This window comes from Centrocercus urophasianus, unplaced genomic scaffold (genome assembly GCF_019232065.1).
Source record: "Centrocercus urophasianus isolate 14NV4802_14NV808 unplaced genomic scaffold, USGS_Curo_1.0 seq_15, whole genome shotgun sequence".
Lineage (NCBI taxonomy): Eukaryota > Metazoa > Chordata > Aves > Galliformes > Phasianidae > Centrocercus > Centrocercus urophasianus.
In genome coordinates, this window is record NW_024884697.1 from 33,516,051 (window position 1) to 33,537,288 (window position 21,238).

The following is a 21,238-nucleotide window of genomic DNA, read 5'->3' on the forward strand; positions in this document are numbered from 1 at the left end:
CTTTGTTGTGTGCAGAGCTACTGTTTCATTAATAACAATAATAAAAGTTCAACTTCTGTAAGTCTAGACAAGCAACAGAGTGGAGAAGCCAGATACTAGCTTTTAAGCACATCTTTCTTCAAAAAGAGAAAGGAAGCACCGGCCCCCAGAACCCTGGCCCTTTTCTCCTCCAAAACCCAGAGGTCCCTCCTAACCCCAGCCATTGTGCAATTCTGTGGAAACATGACAAGTCTTACTGCAGAAGTATGTTTGGAACTAGAAAAAAAACAGCAGTACTGAAAGAAAACATACTGCTTTTATTCATAATCCAGCATGCATGAGAGTCTGAACCTGATTTCCATGTCTTTAACATTATCCTCTCCCTGGTTGCATCCAGAGGTAACCCATAGTGAGCTACCAAGAAAGTCCTTCCCTCTAAGCCATGCTCTCCTTCCTTCTATTGGAAAAAATAAAAGAAAATAAACTTAAATATATATATATATATATAGTGAGGTGAATACAGTTAAACTGTAGATCACTTATTTCCTACAGAGGAGGCATACACTTTCTATAAGGTTACAGATCCATCCAACTCTAGGACTGTTATCAGAGTGAGCACCAAGCACACAGGCAAATCTTTGAAATAGCTTAGAGCCAACAGGTTGAGTGTATTATGTGTCAAAAGCCCTCTCAGAGGAAATGAAATATGTGTCAACTAAAAGCATTCGTTTCCTCAAATCGTTTTTCATTTCCCATACGAATACAAAGCAGTGACCTAAAAGGTGAAGCAGTTGAAAGTGGGATCTGTACTGCAAGCCAACCAATATATTAACTATGTTTGGATTACTTTCCTATATCTAATTACGTAGCATATAAAATACCCAACCAGTTACAATAGACAAGCTGTACTGTAGTCCCTAGAAAGGGAGGATCTTCTCACCAATAATCAGACATTGAGATTTGCCTCTGCTTCCTTTCAAACAAAACAAGACCATCAGAGCTATCTCAAATCTGACTAAGGGCAAAGATGACTGACATGCACATCCATTGCATGTAGGCTTTTCAGGGTATCTTACAAGCTAATGTAGAACAGCACCCTATTTTTAGCAGCATTTGCACCGTACCACAGTTCTAAAGCAACAAAAACCCATCAATGCTACAAGCTAATTCTGTGTCACTTAAGGCTTTCTGCAAATGACATATATTCTGATTTAAAACAAACAAAAACAATATTTTTTTTTTAAAAGCCCACATTTCCAGTGCCTTAGAATCACAGAATGGTTAGGGCTGGGAGAGGCCTTAAAGACCATTCAGTTCCAGCCCCTGCTGAGAGCAGGGACACCTCGCACATGACCACATTGCTCAAAACCCCATCCAACCTGACCTGGCCTTCTAGGGATGGGGCATCCATAGCTTCTCTGGGAAATTTGTTGCAGCGCCTTGCCTCCCTCTGAATAAAGGATTTCCTCCTGACATACCCAAATCTACCCACTTTTAGTTTAAAACTGTTACATCTTGTCCTATCACTGCATTTCCTGACAAAGAGTTCTTTCCCAGCTTTCCTGTAGGCTTCCTGTAAGCACTGAAAGGCTACAATGAGGACTTCCCACAGCCTTCTCTTCTCCAGGCTGAATAAGCCCAGTTCCCCCAGTCTGTCTTCATAAGAGAGGTGCTCCAGCCCTCTGATCATCCTCATGGTCCTCATGGGAAGCACGTGGAAGAGCTAAGTATAGACTAGCATTAAGTACTGATCTAAATTGGTCTTTCCAGCATGAATGTTTAGACTGTTTACAGTTTGTGTGCATGAGGGCCATCACAATGATAAACACTCCCATGAACTGAGACATCAATTATTTTCTGGCACTTCCAGCTTGTGAGAAGCATTAAGCTTACCATTAACAATTAAAATAAATTCCTGGGTCTGCTCAGCCTGCAGTACTGGATAGTGTACCTACAAGGGATGATGTAAGATTCTTTCCATACAGCAGTAATTTACTGCATATAAGAAGATTCAGTAGATAAAGTTTCCTTTAATCAGTAAGCCTTAGATAACTCTGTTTTCATAGTTGAACTGCTAAGCCACCTCCCACGATTTGCATCAACTGAACATACACTGAGAAACCATTCCTCACTGCCAAACCAGAAATTATTTCAGCTAATCACTGAACTGTATTGCAAGTAATCAAGACAAACTTGTGTTTGTAATTGTGTTGGAGCAAAGCCCGATTATACAGCTTCTGGGAGGGTGAGCAGATTTATTGATGAGTTTTCTACCTTTGCCACAGCAATATTCATGACAAGGTATCAATACTCTAAACAGACCCACAAAAACTGGGAATTAAAACAGAGAATTGAAACCGATGTCCAGATCAAGTGAGAAAGAAACCAGATTATTTGTAGGCCTTGGAGACTGGGTTACACTCCTTGTTTTGCTCTGAAGTTTACTTCTGCTTCTCTTCTCTTTGTTCTTCATGGTTCCATGTATTAAACAGAGTTGTTATTTCAAAGGCTGTTGTGGCTAAGAAGCGAAACGAACTAACTAGACAATGTGCTGTCCATACCCACAGACCCAGCCAACCAGCTTAAATGTTTGCATGGAGGTCTAGTTTAATTAATGAAAAGTAGTATGTCGACTACAGTTCTCCCAAGCTGACCACATACATGCTACACATCACCTCAGCATGGATCAGCATCACTGCAGATCCTATCCATGAGGCACTCCCTTCCTAAAAAGGCACAAGGCGGGGAGAAGAGAAAGACCAATGCTAATTAGAAGACAAAGTCCAAAACCAGTTCACGCTGGCTCCAAATCTGACTGAAAACTAATTTGAGTAATGCAGCACTGAACATAGTTAATGCAAAACTTGTTCTGACTTTGACTGGAAAGTTGAATTTTTAGATGTCTAAATCAAAGCCTCAGGTATGAAACTATGTGGATCCATTTCCGTTGCCTATAAAAAAACATGATGCAAGCTTTTGAAAAAAGACAATATGATACCAGTCATTATACAAATCAAAGTAAGGACCTCAAGCAATACTCTTGAGATGTTAAATAAGCCACAACAATTTACATGTCTTTCTATTTCATATCCTCTTTCTTAAGCAGAAGTAGTAAGTTTTCCCTCATGTTTGACAAGAAGTAGCAAACCATCAGGGTGGTTTATCCATAAACATGTGTTTCTAAACTCTGTGGACAGCCATCTTAGTATGTATAGAGCAGTTAAAAAGCATAAATAATTTTGTCATACTTCTTCAGATTGCTATGCACTACTGGTATTTCAGCAATCTTGACATCAACATAACCTATCAGGGCTTCATTCTATCGTGCACCACACAAATTACTTAAGCACATGTTTCTGTCCCTAAAACATATGATCAAAGCAGTGCAAGATAAGAAGGGGGACTAAAAAAGCAGGGTTTTGATCTATGAGAACATAATGGGGTGGTGGTTACACCTTAGGCATAGCTTATATCATATCAATCATACTTGATCCCAGTATAAGCAGAAGAACTTCAGCCTAGATTCCACGACGAGAACAGCAGTGAAATAAACATACCAGCTGATGTAACAGCTTCCACTGCAAAAGCAGCCGCTACTATAATTACGGCTTGACAGAAGAAAGAGAAACGATGCAAATAACTGCCATGTGTATTACTTATACAAAACACTGCGGGGAGACAGGATGGTATGAGTTGCTCCTTGGTAAGTTCTTCTGTAGACGTACCACAGTTCCCACACAATCCCTCAAACACTCCTTAATCCACTTTAACAGTGCATACTAATATTAGAAACATTTCCTTAACTGTATTTGGCAACCTTCAGCTATGTCTTTGGGTACTCCATCCTTGTATGCAACACTAGCGTAAGTCCAAATTATTACCATGCAAGATACTAATTAATCTTGACAGTTTTCTTTTTATTGCAGAACTGTGTCAGGGTATCTAACAAACAGCATGGGACACCTCTTTTCTGAAACTTTAACTACTCAGATTAGTCACCACCAATCCAAGCTGGACATCTAAAGCTATTTTTAAATTTGTTTCTGCAAGAGGATTGCTCGACAGCACACACGACTTGATTCAGATTCCAACAGAAATTGAGAGTTAGCAGCACTTTGAATGATTTTGGTTACATAAATAATTAAAATTAGGTAGTACTGCAGAAGTAGCATTATAGACATGAGCAAATATGCAAGTTTAAGCCAGCCAGACTGTTGTATAAAGTATCTTCTAGACTACAGTAAGTTAAAAAGAAAAAAAAAAGTATCCTTCAGGGATATAAACTTTGTAAATTATCAACCAGTAGAAGGCAGCTGTGTTTGCTCAGGAAACACACATTCTAGATGTACAGTTTATACTCTGGATAACCTGCATACCTGAAGTGAGGGTCAGACAGATGTATAAGCAACTGTAGCACATCAGTTTATCCTTGCTGTCAATGTACCATATTCTCATAGTCTACTGACAGAAAGGTTTATCTAAACACTTGGACTGGATTTCCATTAGTAATGAATGACAAAACTGATATCCCAAGAGAAGCTAGGACACTTCAAACATAAGAAACTGTTCAAGGTATTTTGAAGCGCTAAAGACAGATCAGTCACATACATCAATTGTGCAAGACTAACAGTGTTCAGCATGGTGCATACATAAGCAGAACAAACCCAAAAGATCCTCAGATAACATCAGATTATTGTGCCCAGCCCATACCCCAAAAATCAATAGCGCTTCTTATCCTGCAAAAGGGGGCAAAAGTCTCACTACTTGTTTTTCTTTCCCAAGTACACTGCTTAGTAGAGAAGCTGTAAAAGAGATCATACTTCACAAGAACTATTCTAGACACACTGTTCCTAATGAGGTTGCAGTCGAGAGTGAAAATCATCGATAAGGAAGTGAATGCTTAATTGATGTCCTACCCACGCTGTTTTGTTTCAAGGTGCTAGGACTACCCTGTGCTCTCCATTTCCACTTGTCAACCTTCAAGTGCTAATACAGACATCCCATCAAGAGATGCACCGACATTTACAGTTACTGTGCTGACTATGCTGTTTGATTTCTTGCTTCTGATCTCTTTCCTTGTATCCTTTCTTAGAGGCTTATGGCCATCTCTCTCTGAAAAGAATACATATCTCTAAAGGTTATATATAAACAAAAATAATAATTTCTCTATATTCAGTAAGCACCTGTTTCCAGAGACTGTATCAGTCAATTTGATTTAGAGTCAGCAAGTGATAAGCAAGATGGCAGGACTGACCTCAGACACAGGTCATTTGTCATCAAAGCATTTGAGAACAGAAAGGGGTCAGAACAGCTCATAGTTCTTGCTTATCTACCTAAAGATTTACACATCTTTGGTTGTCTGTGACACCTATAGCTGCTTAAACAATTTCAGGGGACTTGTATCTTATGACAACAATCCTCTATTTCCTATGTATATATGACTCGCCATGCAGTACCATTTCCAGTTCTCATAATCAAGCTGATCCTACTCATTATATATAAAAACATGGAAAACTGCCAACACAGAGCAGTTTCTACAATAGCACCTTGTATTTGAACACAAGAAATAGAAATAAATTTTTAAAACATCCAAACAAAAACAATCCAGAAGGGAACACTGTTTTTAAATTCATGTACACTAATCCTATTCAGTGCTGGTCACTGAGGGGAAAACTCCATGGACACACAGAATTACCCTAAACAGGCATTCTCTGTTATTTACACTCCCTGCTTTCATATTCACTCCCAGAAACCAAACAAAACATTTATCCTCCTCACCAACTCTTGCTTCTATTAGCACAAGATTTTAAAACCAAATTTACAGATGTGTAATTTATAATATTTTCTGAGAGAAGTGTAAAACTGGCATACTCTAGTAGTTTTCAGAAAAGCAACCATGTCCATAAAATAAAGAAATGCTATCAATTCACAGTAACACACTGGATTATCACAAGCAAAGTATAATGCAAGCCAGGTACAAGAAGGAGGATGATCTTAATGTAATTTATCCTGATTAAACAGTTTTATTTGGCCTAGGTTTTTGTTGTTGTCATTGTTTGTTTTTTTGTTTGTTTTGTTTTGTTTTTAAATGCCAAAGGCAGAGGAGGCCAAACTATTCCCGGCATTCGAAGCCAAGAGAAGGAGAAGAAAACCAGGAGGACACCATAGGCTGTTGTTCCTACATGGCTCGAAAGCTACTAGTATACATGAGGGCTTCAGTGTTGAGGTACCTTGCCAAGAAACTTGCTAAGCATATCTACTTAGGCATCCTTGGCATACTCTAGACATTGTATTTGTCACTTTTTTTGTTTTTAATGAAACAGTTTGGAGAGGAAAAAACGCAAGATCAATTAATTTAAACAATACAATTGTTATTATCACCACCTTTGCTCCTGGTTTAGTTAATAAGTTACCTTAGTTCAACCAGTTGCTTCTAGATTCTCTCATAATGGGTTAAAAAAAAAAAAATCTCTCTAGGAATATTAGTGACTTCCTTTTAGGAAAGGTAATCCATTTTAACAAACATGACAGGAACATCCAGGCAGTGTGACTACCAACAGCAAATGAAGCAACTTAGTCCTTTCTCTTGTCAAGGGAGTGTGTTCTGATGGTCTTTGTTTCCTTCTGGATTTTAAGACCAGCCTAATGCAACTGTGCATCAAAGCAAGATTTGTACTGTAACTTAGTTCAAGTCATCACAGTTAGGAAATGTGCTTTGTCAGAAGCACCTGATTTGTACGTATTTGGAAGTATTCTGTGCTTAACGTATTCTTGGAGTTTTCTCTAGCTGTTCATGACAAAAAGAATACTGAACCAGACTGAACTTCTGAATGACACAGTAGGAGTCTATTTCTTATTGAAAACGGTGTTTTCTTTATTTTATCCTTAGCACAAATTTTACTTTTTCAGATCCGTACAAGCTCTCCCTGCTCAAATGTTTCAGGTAACTGCAGACCCTAGGATGCAGAAAATATGTACTAGGAACAAACAGGAAATATAACTCAATTGCCCTAAATCCACTGTGAACTCAGCATGTAATGCAGCCACTACAATCATTCCGTTAAATAACTTCAACTGCCACAGACCAAACTTCTCCATAGCAACAAGAATTTGCAAGTAAGCCCTGGATATCAAACTGCAGAACTTTCTTCTTAAAGCATAATCTAAGCTCTCTCCTGTCTGAATTACTGCATAGGTGGTAAAAGTTCCTGTGCCCAAAGTGGAACCATTTACCGGCAGGGCAGCCTCTTCACTGGGAGGGAAAAGAGGGCTACAACCACACCTACACATTTTTCTCTCCTTTCAATTAACTACCTAATTCACAGGAAGTTGAAAAAAGCAGAAATAGCAACTGCACACATCCAACTTGCATTCACAAGGAAAAATCCAGCTTTATAAAAAAGAATCCAGATCTCTTCTGTGCATGACCAAATGTAGTAGAACGGTCTAAGGAAGAAACGCTTCAGGGTTAGAAATTGCATCTTGCCTACATGCAAGTATGCTCATACTTGTACTCACTGAACTAGCTAGACACAATATGCCATAACTACATGTAGTAAAGCTTTAATTAGGAAACACTGGGAATCAGCAACACTGTTAGCCCTAGGTGCCTTCCTGGACAGGAAGGATGCAAGGTGTACTGCTCTTATCCTGCAAAGCTGCATCACCTGGAGTAGGCGAGGAGGGATGCATTACTGTGCTCCCCTTGCAAACAAGAGGAAAATTGTTGATCACCTGGGAAAAGAATAGGCATCAGAGAGCAATCCTCTTTCTTTCCAAGAAGCCTGAGACTAGAATTTGTTTTAAAATTTAAGACTTTGTACTGTAAGTTGCAATTCAGCTCATATCATTGAGCTAACATAATATTCACCCAATTTTCCTTATTCTCAGGGAAATATAGACAGACTTTTGACATAGTCTGATAGCAATAGGATAAGGGGGAAAGGTTTTAAACTAAGAGAGGGCAGATTTAAATTTGATGTTAGGTGCAAGAGGTGTTAGGATGGAGAGGATGCTGAGGCACTGGAGCAGGCTGCCCAGAGAGGTTGTGGATATTCCTGACCTGGAGGGGCCCTGGGCAGCATGACCTAGAAGTTGGCAACCCTACCCACAGCATGGGGTTGGAACTGGATGATCATTAATATGCCTTCCAGCTGAAGCCCGTCTGTGATTCTGTGAAGATCACCCCTCTCATTTGTATGGTTGGAAATGTACACACACACACATACACAGCTCCAAAAAGTAGAAGCCTCCAGAAAGTAAAGAGGGGGAAAAAAAAAAAGGTAAATTAACTGTCTTTTGTGTAACTGAAGCTCTTAGAGTACTGAGCCAGCATTGCTACTGCTGATAATCACACCCAGTCATCACTTCTATCTACTTCTAAGCAAATGCGGAAACCTGCAGAGCCTTACTGAGGGAAAAATAGGATAGCTGTACATTTACACCTCTACTACTCTAAATAAAGGAAGAAAAGCTTAACAAATACATTCTGCTCCCTGCTTTCTAGTTGTCCAGAAGCAGAGAGGAGGCAGGAAAGCTGTGATTTTTCCCACAGCTCAGATTATAGATAAACTCTGCTCACAGTAACTATATACTATTTATAAGTAGATCACATTTCCTTTCCAAAGTTACAACAGAATGATTCCAGTACAAGAAAAGTTTTTATACAAAAAACATTTGGACTACGTTGCTAAGACAGGTTTCCTTCAAGCAGTTGTTGTCTTTTTTTCTCCTTCCTCCCCTTATTTTCCTCTCCTAGATAGTATTTCTGGTAAATTTCATAGAGGAAAAAAAAACATTTCTGACCATATTTTCTATAAGAATTGTGTTTGAGTTGCATTTGCATGCACACACACTTCCATCATTATTTTTTAGGTATAGGAGACCACATAGAAGGCAAAGAGGACTGACCAATTCATAGGAAAGGTAAGGAAAGAGATTTAAGCAAGCTATTTGTCCTTCATTGCAAGAGACTTACAGTCAGTTTCCACACCTCTAAGACTGACTTCTTCAATGTTTTAATCGTCTTTCAAGCCAAATGTGCAACACTGGCCCAAGCTAAGTACTCTTTCAGAATTGTGTAGGGAGTGTAGGCAGTCTGTCAGGGCATTGCTGACAGTATGAGGTCATTTTATCAGGCAAAAAAGTGTAATGTTTGGCTATCGGAATTAACTGCACCCAAACAACCGATGTCGCATTACAGTGGTCAAAATACTGTAGAAGGTGGAAGTACTGCGGCTCTTCTGTAGTCAGGCATGTAAGGCACATGCAGTTACATCAACTCTGCTAACTAAACTGCTAGAAGAAGCACTCAGAGGACAGTGGGGAGAGAGGAAAAAATAGAAAAGAAGCAAGAATGGGTAAAAGTAGCAATCACTGTAAGTTTTAGAATGCCTGTTTTTAAATGAAACTCTAGACTTAAGCAGATTACTTAAGTGTGTTTTAAATGGGGCCCTTAGAGTGGGAAACATCCCATTCATTTTTGTTTCTTAGAATGAACTTTGAAAATCTCAATGCTTATATTATCTACACTCGCCATGCTTGCATGATGAGCCTGTGATTCATAGGACTGAGGAAATCTGTGGGGTGGGAAACAAGCAGGGGGAAGAGAAGAGGAGACATTATCAAGGATTGGAGACAGGAGGAAGAACATTTGCAGCAGTCACTCAAATGCAAGAAACACTAATACTCTTGTATACACAAACACCTCTCTCACTATGTACGTGCACAAAAAGCCCCACAGTATTCTCTTTAAAGATATCATATTCTCTGTGGATATTCCTCTAGGCAGTTTCTTTTTTTGTCTTGAAAATTAACAGCTATCATTATTGTGTTTATGTTTCCTCCCTCTTTTTAGATGCACTGGTTCTCACAGTGGTTTGTACAAACATCAATGGGTAGCACTGAGAAACTCACCTCAAGGTATACTGGGTTAGGTGGAGCTTTCTCATTCTCTATTAGCACAGTGCCAGTACCCCAGAAACTAACCAGAAGAAACCAAAATATGTATCTACAAAACCTTAGTGCTCTACTGGAATTGTTCTTGTTTCCTCCAGCAGGAAAACTTGTTTTCTAGTACTTAAGAGCATTTGGAACCTAAAGAGTTTCTGATAAAAATGTAATACATTTACAGCTCATGGTAGTATTGATGGCAGTAACCCAGGCTCCTTACATACTATACCATGAGAAAAGCCTGAAAATACCTTCCTATTTTGCCCCCAGGTAGTCTGTATGTGTTTTACTCAAATTCTATCAATATAGAGACTACACACAGTAGTCAATCTTTTATAATAATATTTTAATATTATATATTATATAATTTTTATATATATTTATATATGTATAAATTATATATAATTTAAATTATAAATATTATAAATAATTATTATAGTAAATTATAATTAAATATAATTATTAAATTAATTAAATTATAATCATAAATAATTATTATAATAAAAATATTTATAAAATATATTCACTGGAATGCAACAATCCAGAACTTTGTTCTCCTCTGTTAAATAGTCTCCCCTAAACACCTACAGGCATTAATCACACAGTATCAGCACAGTTAGCAGATCAGCATCAACTCCTCATACATCTCAGGCATAACTCCCACTGACACCTGCACAGAATGACATTGAAGCAGCTGTCTAGGTTCTCCAACTATATTACAAAGTAGGCACACACTTTCTTCTGTGCTACACAGCCCTCACTCACTACTAGTGTGCTCCTCAGCTGAGTGACAGCTACTTATGAGATGCAGACCTGGGCATGTGGCATTCTCTTTTATTTTCTCAGGAGGGAAACACATGAATGTGGGCAGGAAGGTGATTTGGTGAGCTCCAACAGGCACCTCCTCTGAACCAGCGAGAAACCTGGTCTGCTGGCAGCCCTGCCAACTACGTCTTCATGTAGACATATGTATGCATATGTACACACACAGCCAAGGAAGAATAGCTTGCAAGCATCAGCTTCTCTTGATAGAACAGGGATAGCAGAATGCTAATAAATGAGATATTCTTTTTTGTTTACTATTAAGAGTTGGAGATGTGCTCAAGATGAATGGGTGGGAATGTGCCAATTCAAAAGCAACAAACGGTAACTGAACAGTAAACAGGATGATTAAATCACATAGTTCTGCCCTTAAAAAAAAAAAAAAAAAAACACAACAGAAAAGCACATACCAACTTTAATCTACTTGCAACAAAGCTGTCCTATTTCTGAAAGTTTCTAGTGAAACTAGAACAAAACCTGGCCAGTTTATTTTCCTTTTCATTTCTCTGATGATAGAATTGGCCGAAGAAGAGCTAGCCTTCTAAGCTCTTCATTGTGTAGAAGAAGTAACATGAACCAAATACAACCTTCTTTGCTCAGTGGCCTAAGGAAGATGTTTACAACTATTCCAATTGGACTAGAAATCTAAAAATGCAGACTAGCCTCCAGAAAATATAGATCTAAAACAAGCTGAAATTGCTATGCTATCAACTTTATCTGAATCCAGAGTGTATCCAGAAAGATTTTAATGAGCATGAATCTACTACAGAAGCCACTCAGCTATTTCGATGTTGCTTATTCTTTCCAAATAAGATCATCATCAGGACTACTTAATTATCATCATCAAGTCTGCTATCCCACCCTTCCCCTCCACCCTCTTCTAAAAAATAAAATAAATGCACATTACTTCTAACAACAAAAAGCTATGGATAATACATGCGCTGAAATGTCATCTTTTTTAGAAAGACACCGTAAGATTCATCAGCTACAGAGCTAGTCTTTGTTTTCCACTAGGCTGCCATTAGGCAGGCAAGGTTAATTACGACCACAATGCATCCCATTCTCTAGGCTGACACAGCTGTGCAGTCTTCTCTATTATTGTAGAGCATACATGCTGTACTGAGGTTGAATACTGTGCAGATTAGAAAACACAGCTCCTGCCAAAGGTCTTCCACAAGCTTATTCAAATAACACATCAGCAACAAAGAACGAGAGTGTCCTGAGCCACCACACATTTGCACATCTGACCTTAAGTAACTTCACGAGGAAAGCAAAGCTCTTTTTGGCAGATACGTGCCTGTCACTGCTGTACAGATGGGTCTCTGAGAAGAGAGGAACCGCACTTCCTAGAACTTAATTGCATAATAAATTGATTCTTCATAGCGTTTATGGGAATTGTCATCTGCCATTGACTAACCTGCTCCATCAATTTAGGTTTGGGGAGATGTTTTTTTTTTTCTTTCAGCCTTCTCTTTCACAAGAGTCATACATAGAGATAGCCCAGAATACAGTACCCAACGTTCCACCTGCATGAGCCAGACATCCATGCCAGGTATTGAGGTCTCATTTATTGCCTTTGTTACCCCTGCTTAAGTTTTTTGACTGCACTTACATATCCCTCTCCTCAGACTCCAAGATAATAGCTTGCAAGGTGAAATAGTAAACATCATTCTGTACAGTGGAAGAGATGAAGACTGAACAGACCGCTGCTAATCTAGAATACATTCTTCCCAGTAACCTGGCAGAGGAGCCGTGAATGTGTTGATGTAAATCACTGCAAACAGACTGAACATCTTTTACATTGTTTTTCAATAAGGTTCTTGGTACTGGTCTTGTGTTCATTTGACATGCTGATACGTAAATGGCAAAGTACACATTTTCTAAATCTCCCCTCATATTTATCTGTGGTAAATCACACTTGACTGCTTAGCTGTCATGAACAAGTGACTGGCTCAGTGGGAGAGACACGAATACTGGATTTTTTTAAACCTTGACCTTAGTGAAGCTGTCAGAACTACCCCTCCTAGTATCTTTGCAAACTTGGGGACGTACGGGCTAGATCAGTAGGCTACAGCAAGGTCAAAAAAGAGGCTGAACTGTGAGACCGAGCAATTTGTGGTTCAAGTGACAGCAAGTCATTAACAGCATTCCTCAGGGGCCAGTACTGAGGCTGATACTGTTTAACATTGTCGGCAGGGCCAGAGTTGCCATTCAAAGCGGCCTTGATAAGCTGAAGGAATTTCTCAACCAAAGAATCATGAAGTTTGGCAAAAGCAAATACAAAGTCCTTGTCCTGGAACAGAACCACTTCATATTGGGATTATCAATCCAATAACTCCCTGTTTGCACAGGCTACAAATTGACTACCTAGGTTTCAGGTCTGCAAGCTATGAGTTGCAGGGAGCTGGAGGAATATCCCCAGGGACAATAAGACAAACTTGAACCAGCAGAGTGCTCTTGCAGCAGAAAAGGTAACTTCTGTGCTGGACTGCATCAACAAGAACATAAGCCAGCAGCATGAGGGAAATGAAAATTCTCCCCTGTCAGCACTAGTGAATTTATATCTGCCATATCCAGTTATAGGCTCCTCAGTGCAAGAGGGATACTGTTAGACCAAAGAAAGTCCAATAGAGAGCCACTGAGATGATTAGAACATTGAAGAATGCCTGAGGAGAAGCTGATGAAGTTTGGCTTCTTTGACCTGGATGATGTTACAACAACTTTCCACTACCTAATGGAAGACATATTAATGTCTCTGAACCTCTACGTGGAGACTGAGGGAGCAAAATCTATCCTAGTGTAAGAGAAGTGAAAGTAAGAGACCCCTCGTGAGACTGAATGTGTGCAAGTCCACGGGACTGGATGACATGTATCCCACAGTTATGAGGAAACACTGATTTGCTTGCCAATCCATTATTTGAAAAGTCATGGCTGTTGGGCAAAGTCCCTGGTAACTGGAAAAAGGAAAACATCACTCTCATTTTTAAAAAAGGGAGAAAGGAAGATCCAGAGAACTACAGGCTGATGAGCCTCGCCTCAGTGCCTGGGAAGATCCTGTCGCAGATCCTCCTGGAAGTTATTTTAAGGCACGTGCAAGACAAGAAGGTGATCCGAGTCCAAGCTGGTGGCCTTTTATGTTGGCAACCCTGCCCGTGGGAGGGAATTAGATGATTTTTAACATCATTTCCAACCTAAGTCATTCTATGATTATAGAGAAGATGGACCCAGATCCTTCTTAAAGGCACATGGCAAAAAGACACAACAAAGCAAATACTAATTAGATGGTAGAAAAGTTATTTTTACAGCAAAGGTAGTTAAGCACTGGGTCAGGTACTCAGATTCTATAGGATCTCTATCCTGGCAGATGGTCATAATTGGAATGGAGAATGCCCTGAGCATCATAACTTTAAGTTAGCCCACAAGGCTAGCTTAAGGTAGCTGGCCTCAAAACCTAAATTACCCTGTCTGGAGCACGTGTGACTTCTGGCATGAAGAGCACTCAGCTATTTCTGTAGAACTACCTGCAGTCATCTCTTGAAGAGGTGATACACTCCTCCACATCTGGGCTTCAAGGACAGATCCTAAACCCTTACAGAGCTCCGGGTCCACTCAAGTCAAAGATAAATTATAAAAAAATAAATTGAAAAACCCAAGTTCTCACTTCACATTTGGCATAATTCAAATCTTAATGGCAGTATGTAATACTAGATTAATCTAGGCCTTATTCTGATGTTAAGTAAGTAAGTAGCAATCTGAAAACAGTAGCCATTCATAGCAACAGTAAAATTACATCTAGTGGCTTTATAGTCACCTCTCCAATTCATAATATTTTATATTTAAATTCATAACAAGAGACTTACTACTGAATTTTCTAATATTTAAATTCTGTTTCTTATCCATGATTTTGCTCTCACAGTTTAGCTAATTGACAACAGTATTATATCCATACAACATGTGTATACATATATGCATTCTTGCTTTCACCAGCTTAACATAGAAGAGGGGACTGGAACTTCAGCTCATTGACCAATATTTGAAGTTTCATTTTAAGCAAAATTATATAACCACTGCTGTCACAAAACTTTCTCTTAGTATGAGCAAGTGAATTGAAAGATCCTATTTCAGTCCCATCCTCTACTGTATTTCATGGGACTCTAAACGCAAATTTCTTAAGAAATCTTTTTAGTGCTTAAAAAAAGTTCAGTACTTTTCTAATCTTTTCCCCCCCTCATTTATTTTTATTTCTTTCCACTGCCACTCTGCTTACCTGATACAGAGAATGTTTCTACTGTCCATGTATTCCATTCAGAAGAATACAGCAGGTGTGCAAGAAGCTCATAAAGAGTAACCAGTAATCTTTTTGGGGATCATGAAGATATGCTGACAGAGCAAGCAAGAGCCCACATAATTCTCTTCCCTCCCACAGTTTGGCAAAGCAGAAGGCAACATACTGAAGTCCGAATAAAGTTTCAGGGCACCACTCATTCACAGTCAAGACATGATGCATTTCCAGTTTGTTTTCATGCTAATTAAAGTCAGACAAGTTGAACACTTCATGTTACCTGCTTTCAGATGTCTAGATATGAAAGAGGCAAAATTTTAGTCTCAGGTTGAACAAGGACTTTTGTCCCAGCAGCAGAAAGATAAGCCAACAGAGCTTGTGTCAGAGAAGTCAGAATCAAGTTCTATCATTAAAAAAAATAATTAAAAAAATTACCTAAGTCCCCTGAAGGTAGGGATACAAAGATATGGATAATTAGTTTGTACATGAGGAACTGTACAGACTTCTTGTGTGAGTGAAAAACATAATCCAATATGATTCTGCCTTTGATGAAAGCAAGAACACCACAGTGTAACTAACTTCAAGATTCCTTGTCTAGTTTGAACCATCCCATAAGAAGGCTTCCTTAGAAATGAGCGTAGACATGCACAGAGACGAGATCACATGTCCATAGCTACCTGACAGCTGTTTGCTACCCTGCTGAAATAGACCAGACTCTTTTCAAACAGAAGTTACAATAACACAAGGAAGGATGTGCAGAAATAAACTGTCAGCGTTCTTCACTGTTATCTACCTAGAATAATAAAAACTTGAAGCAAAACAAGCTTCAAATACTTTAATTGTAGTAATATAAAGTAGGATTAGAGAAAGACATGTTTCCAAAGAATGATCTGGTTTTATATCTCACGATTGTTTTCTGAATAGATCTCCATAGCCTTTTTTCCCTTTTTCCTCAAAGTCAGGCAAGTGTTAAGGTTGCTAATAAAGATACTAGAAAGGTTAGCATTCAAAGAACACATAAAGCTGTATCCACTAAATAAAGCATTGCAATGAAGCACCAATCATAGAGCAAAAAAAGTTTTAATACGTAAGATCAGAAAGGTGGTTACTGAGTGAGATTTCTCCTATGTGGGTGGAGACTGAAATCCTAAATCTTCACTTACAATCTCTGTTCTATATGGTATTTGATAGCCTTTTTCTTTTCTGTCCCAATTTACTCAGGTAACAGACAAGGCCAGGAGAGGGTGGGTGTTTCAAACATGCCCACAGGTTAGAAGACACATGCTCCTCCACAGCCCACCTGGGACGAGTACCTAGCCCACGGGATAAACGCATTTTAAGCTCCTGAGCAACAGCTCCACTTCTGAAATTGCCACTCGGTAGTTTCTACTCGCAACAGAGATAGGCGTCGGGAGGACTTCCACCCAAGCCGCAGCGCCGTGGTGACATCAGAGCTGGTTACTCGCGCTCAAGCAAGAGGCGGAGGAAACTCAGGAGAGACCGAAGCAGAGAGCACCCGGCTCCCGCGGTCAGCGCAGGACCCCCGCGGCCCCTCCTCGGCAGGGGAACGCTGCCTCGTCCCCAGTAGAGCAAAACCAGCCGGCGCTTCCCCGCCGCACCCACCTTCCACCGAGCGGCCGATGCTGTGCAGGTGGGTGAGATCCGGGTGGGCGGCGTGCACCTCCTTCAGGTACGCCTCCAGCTCCTCGCTGTGGTGGTACTTGTAGTCCAGCGCGAACACCAGAGAGACCAGGCAGAGGACGCCCACCGCCTCCTAGAAAGAAGCAGACGAACCAAAAACCCGTGACCCCGCTGATGAAAGGCGGTCGGAGGGCTCGTGGGTGCCAGGCTCCGGCACAGCCCGCCCGCCACCCCTCTGAGGAGCAGGTGTCTCTCCCAGCGCTCCTACCCCAGCTCCCGTCCGCATGCTGCCACCGCTCCTCGCAACTGCAGCCCCAGCGCCGGGCGGGGGCCGCCATCCCCGCCGCCCGGCCTCGCCCTGCCCCTGACTGACGCCGGTTCCATCCACTCAGGTCCCCCCGGCCCGCCCAGGGGCCGAGGGAGGAGGGGAGGGGGGAGCTCCCTCACCCGCCCCGCCGGCGGCTCTCACCTGAGCGGCGGGCCGCTCCCGTCAGCGCGGGGGTGGCGTGGCCTCCATCCGCTGCGGAGCTGCCGCCTCGCTTCTCATCCTTCCTTTCCACGACCCTCCACGTAGGTTGCCGGGGGGAAACGGGCTGTCGCACACCGCCGGCTGTCGCTGCTGCTGGCTCAGGCGGGGCTGTTCCTGAGGGAGCACCGTGTCCCCGCGCGGTTTTGCTCCTTGTTTTTCTCCCCCTGAGGTTTAGCAGGGGCTGAACCGCGCCTGCTGTGTGCAGAGCGACTCCTAAGAGAATATGGGTGTCCAAATCTGACGAAATCTCTGCTTGGCAGCTTTTCTTTAAAATCAGTTTTTAATAGGCTTGGACTATATCTACGAAATAAGTGCTTCTCTTGTTTTTTTGTGCTAACCACATTGCTTTGGGGATATCCTGTTGTTGGGATTCACCACAGGCGCATTTTCATCACCTTTCATTGTCTTTTTTAGTATTGGAAAGGGCTGAGAGAAAAAATTGAAGTTGAGTTCCTGCATCAAAAGTTGGGGTGGCATCAAGATTTCTTTTAAAATACGATATAGCTACAGCTGTGAGCTGGAATACAAGTGTTCGTATGTTCTGGAGAACTTGGGTGAGCAAGTCAAAGGACAGTTTTCTTTACAACTCACAGCAGGATGCCCTCTGCTACCTTCTGAGTTTAGAAAAGCAAATCAGTGCATGATCCATTCCAAAATAACAGATTCTGTATTCTGGATAGAAGGCTCTGATAAATAAAAAGTTTGTTCCTGTTCTTATTTTTTAACCCAGAAGCTTTAAGAAAAACATCAAAGTGTATTTTGGTGCAAGCATCTGTATACCAAACATAAACATCTAAAAATGATGGTAAGAGATCAGTGTTCAGGCATCTTAAGTAGCCTTAGTTCATGGGAAGAACTACCTTGTGCCATCTGACAAGGGATAGAATGTTTAAAGCTACTTGATTTAACAGAGTACGTAACATTACACTTCTGTTGAATGATGCTCCTTCTAGCATGGACTTTTGCAGGAGGTAGCAGCCCCATTACCCTTGTTCCACACTCAAACTCCACTGTTTTCTAACAATCAAAAGTTTACAAGACTTTTCCTCACATTTTGTCAAAGAACATTTTTACGAGACATCAATATGGGTATCCTTATATTATTTACTTAAAGGATGTTAATGGTTGCAGTTACTTGCATTTGCTACATGGCACGGGAGAGAAGCTGTTGGGTTGAATGTGTGGGCTGAATGTGTTCGGAGAGGCAGGAGGTAGAAGTCAAGTACATGGGTCTCACATTTCAACGTGTGAGACCTGAATGTGTGTGTTTTTATATACAAGCACCTTGAAAGATGATCTGGTGACACCATTTGAGTAAGCAGGAAAGAAAATGATTTCACTGGTAATCCCACATATACACACTTGGAAACTATCCCACTGTAATCACGTGAAATCAGAGAACTATGACTGTTAGGGTGTTGGCAGCATTGTGAAATGACAGGGGGCTGTAAAAATTAATCTCAGTGAAATGAGTAAAAACACCTTTGATAATTGCACAGCATTATCTCCTTTTGAAATCACACCACTCTTTACTGTAGCCAACAGAGTCATGGTTAAATGAGAGCATTCCAGTTTTTAGGAATTTCTAAAACACTTCAAAATGATAGATTGTTTCCACACTAGGTGCTTATAGGACAAGTCATCCTTTGGGGTGTTAGTACGAGTTACGTGTATCAGAATCCTTTTTTGTTTGTTTATGTGATTGTTTTAAGCATGCATTGTAATAGGAAGTACAAAGCTTGAGGATACCTGTTGCTCCTGAATTACTCTTCAGAAGGTCAGTTTCATCCAAACTTGGCAAATATACCAGTTTACAAGGTTGTTCTTAAAAGTCAGAGCTAAAGACCAAATACTGTGTAAAACTGTCAGTGATGAATCTCCTAGTGTCAAATCAGGCACCACGTAGGCTGAAACTGACTGCAATATCATTCTCAGCACTACAGTGGAAAATGATTCCTATGATGAAGCAAGGTAAATGAAGCTCTACGGCTGTAAACAGCATTGACTGCTCTCCTCTCAGAAACATTCAAGGTCATCCAATGAAATGAAAAGCAACTATTAAGACTAACACCTGAGCATGAATTTTGTAGGAAGAAAATACAATTTTTGAAGTGAAATTCTCACCTGTGAATCTCAGCAGTTACTTGGAAGTAGATGGAAGTACTGTAACGATATGAGTGGCTGTGTTGCCCTCTAGTGACAGGTTAAGAAAATCCTGCCAGAAGCAACAGGTAGGAAAGATTCTTCATGCGCTGTAGAACACACAACAGAAATATATTTAGGTTGGGTCTCAGCAGTAAAAATTTCTGGAAGCTTTGTGGTTTTTGAGAGCCAGTCACAAAACAAATCCTCGCTTTTGAAATCTTGCTCAGTGTTTTGTCATCTGTCATACAGGATTTCATCACTTTCCAAAGATTGGTAAGAAAAAATAGTATCCCACACTATGATGGAAGCTTCAAAATATTTTTGAAGTATTTGGAGAAATAAAAGAAGCCACTAACAAGATTTTTTTTTTCTTAAGGGCTGCTGCTGCTTTTAAAACTTTCTCATCTGAAATAATGTCCTAGGCTTACAGACTGGAGCTTCAGGTTCTTTGAGTCTCAGTCTAGGTAGCAACAAGAACCTCACAATCAGATCTGTGGTGTGGGAAAAGACATGAGATAAAGTCTTTCTCAAGTGGGGAGGATCAGATGGGTGAGTTCAGTACAAGTGATGACATAGAAACAAGAACTTGGTACAACTTCTCAGTCCTGAATTAGTATAAACCCAGATACCAATCACCAGAATAAGTTGTGATGAAGTCCTTGTGGAATACAACACCCACCGTGCTGAATTAACAGGCTGCTTCTTAGCCTGGCAAATGTTATTTTCCTTGTATGACAAAGAACAAAAGCACCAGAAGTCACTCAAGTATTCACCAGCTTATTAGTCGTCTCTACTATGCAGATAGTTTTAATCTGAGGCTTGCATACTCGGTTCATGAATCTCCTTCCCTCCATCCCAGCACGAGGATTACCCCTGGAGAAGAAAGGGATGCCCTGCTGTGTCTGGTAATCTGCAATTAGAAAATTATCCCAAGGGGGACTGTTAGCAGCTGGTATAGTTTAGAGCTGTCCAGACAAGCACTGAATTAGCCGAAGAATCTGGAACCACAACTAGCTGCTTAACAAGCCTCTCACTTCTCCAATCTTGCAAACAGCAACATCTGCATACAGCAGAGATTTTGAGCTACTGTATGACAACACACAGTCGTGCTATGGTGGAACAGGTCAGTTCTGCTCCGCAGTAGGTTAAAGCATTTATTTGTTTAGATACAGAAAGCATGGGAACATGACCTTGTTCAAAGCAGAGTTCTTCAGTGTTATGCATTGAGTATTATAGTACAGTTGTAAAATGTTGTGGATTTATCTTTCTCCTCTTAAACTGGCTTATTATACTTGCCCTTTCAGTAATGCACAAAATTAGACCTAATTTGAAAATAGATTAGTTCCGGAATGGCAGAATTTAATTTAGTCCCTGTAGGATGTTGGGTCTCTTGGTAGCTAAGTAGAATGAGGAAAGCCAGGAGGGTTTGGTGGGAAGATCAGTGGGCTGGAAACTGGTAAGTTTCTGGGAACTAAATAGGAAAAGGAAGGGAAGATATGTCCGTGGGGGTTTTGAGGAGATGGGAAGGCTGAAATCTGGAAAGAAGGGTGAGAAGGTGGAAGTATTATGGACATTGTTGTCCAGATAAAGAAATTGTAGGATTCAGTGGGGGTGTTTCATGGAGAAAGGAAATGAGAGAAGTTTCTGCTCACCAACATCCTGCTAATCTGTGTACAGGATAATTAAACTTGAGGGATTTAAGATGTTGACATAGCACCCTGTCAGGTCTCCTAATTTGTATCTTAAATGCATTGCAGTTAATACCATGGAAATTACAGAGATTCTCCTTAGATAATTTCTTGCTGATATTAAGCAATACTTTTGAGAAATCTGAGTTCTGTCCCAACAGCTGGACCGATTTCAGCTTTGAACATGTGGAAATATCATTT

General features: G+C 40.5%; 1 protein-coding gene across 1 annotated transcript in view; it reads right to left on the reverse strand.

Moving 5' to 3' along the window:
• Nucleotides 1-17,012, reverse strand: part of CPM (carboxypeptidase M) — a 32,094-nt gene extending 15,082 nt beyond the window's left edge. The window contains exons 1-2 of the mRNA XM_042815591.1: nt 16,944-17,012; nt 16,658-16,808 (exon numbers count right to left, since the gene is read on the reverse strand). Coding sequence (XP_042671525.1) covers nt 16,658-16,808; nt 16,944-16,961 — 169 coding nt within the window. The 5' untranslated portion in view covers nt 16,962-17,012. The remainder of the gene's footprint in view (nt 1-16,657; nt 16,809-16,943) is intronic.
• Nucleotides 17,013-21,238: the final 4,226 nt, after the last annotated feature.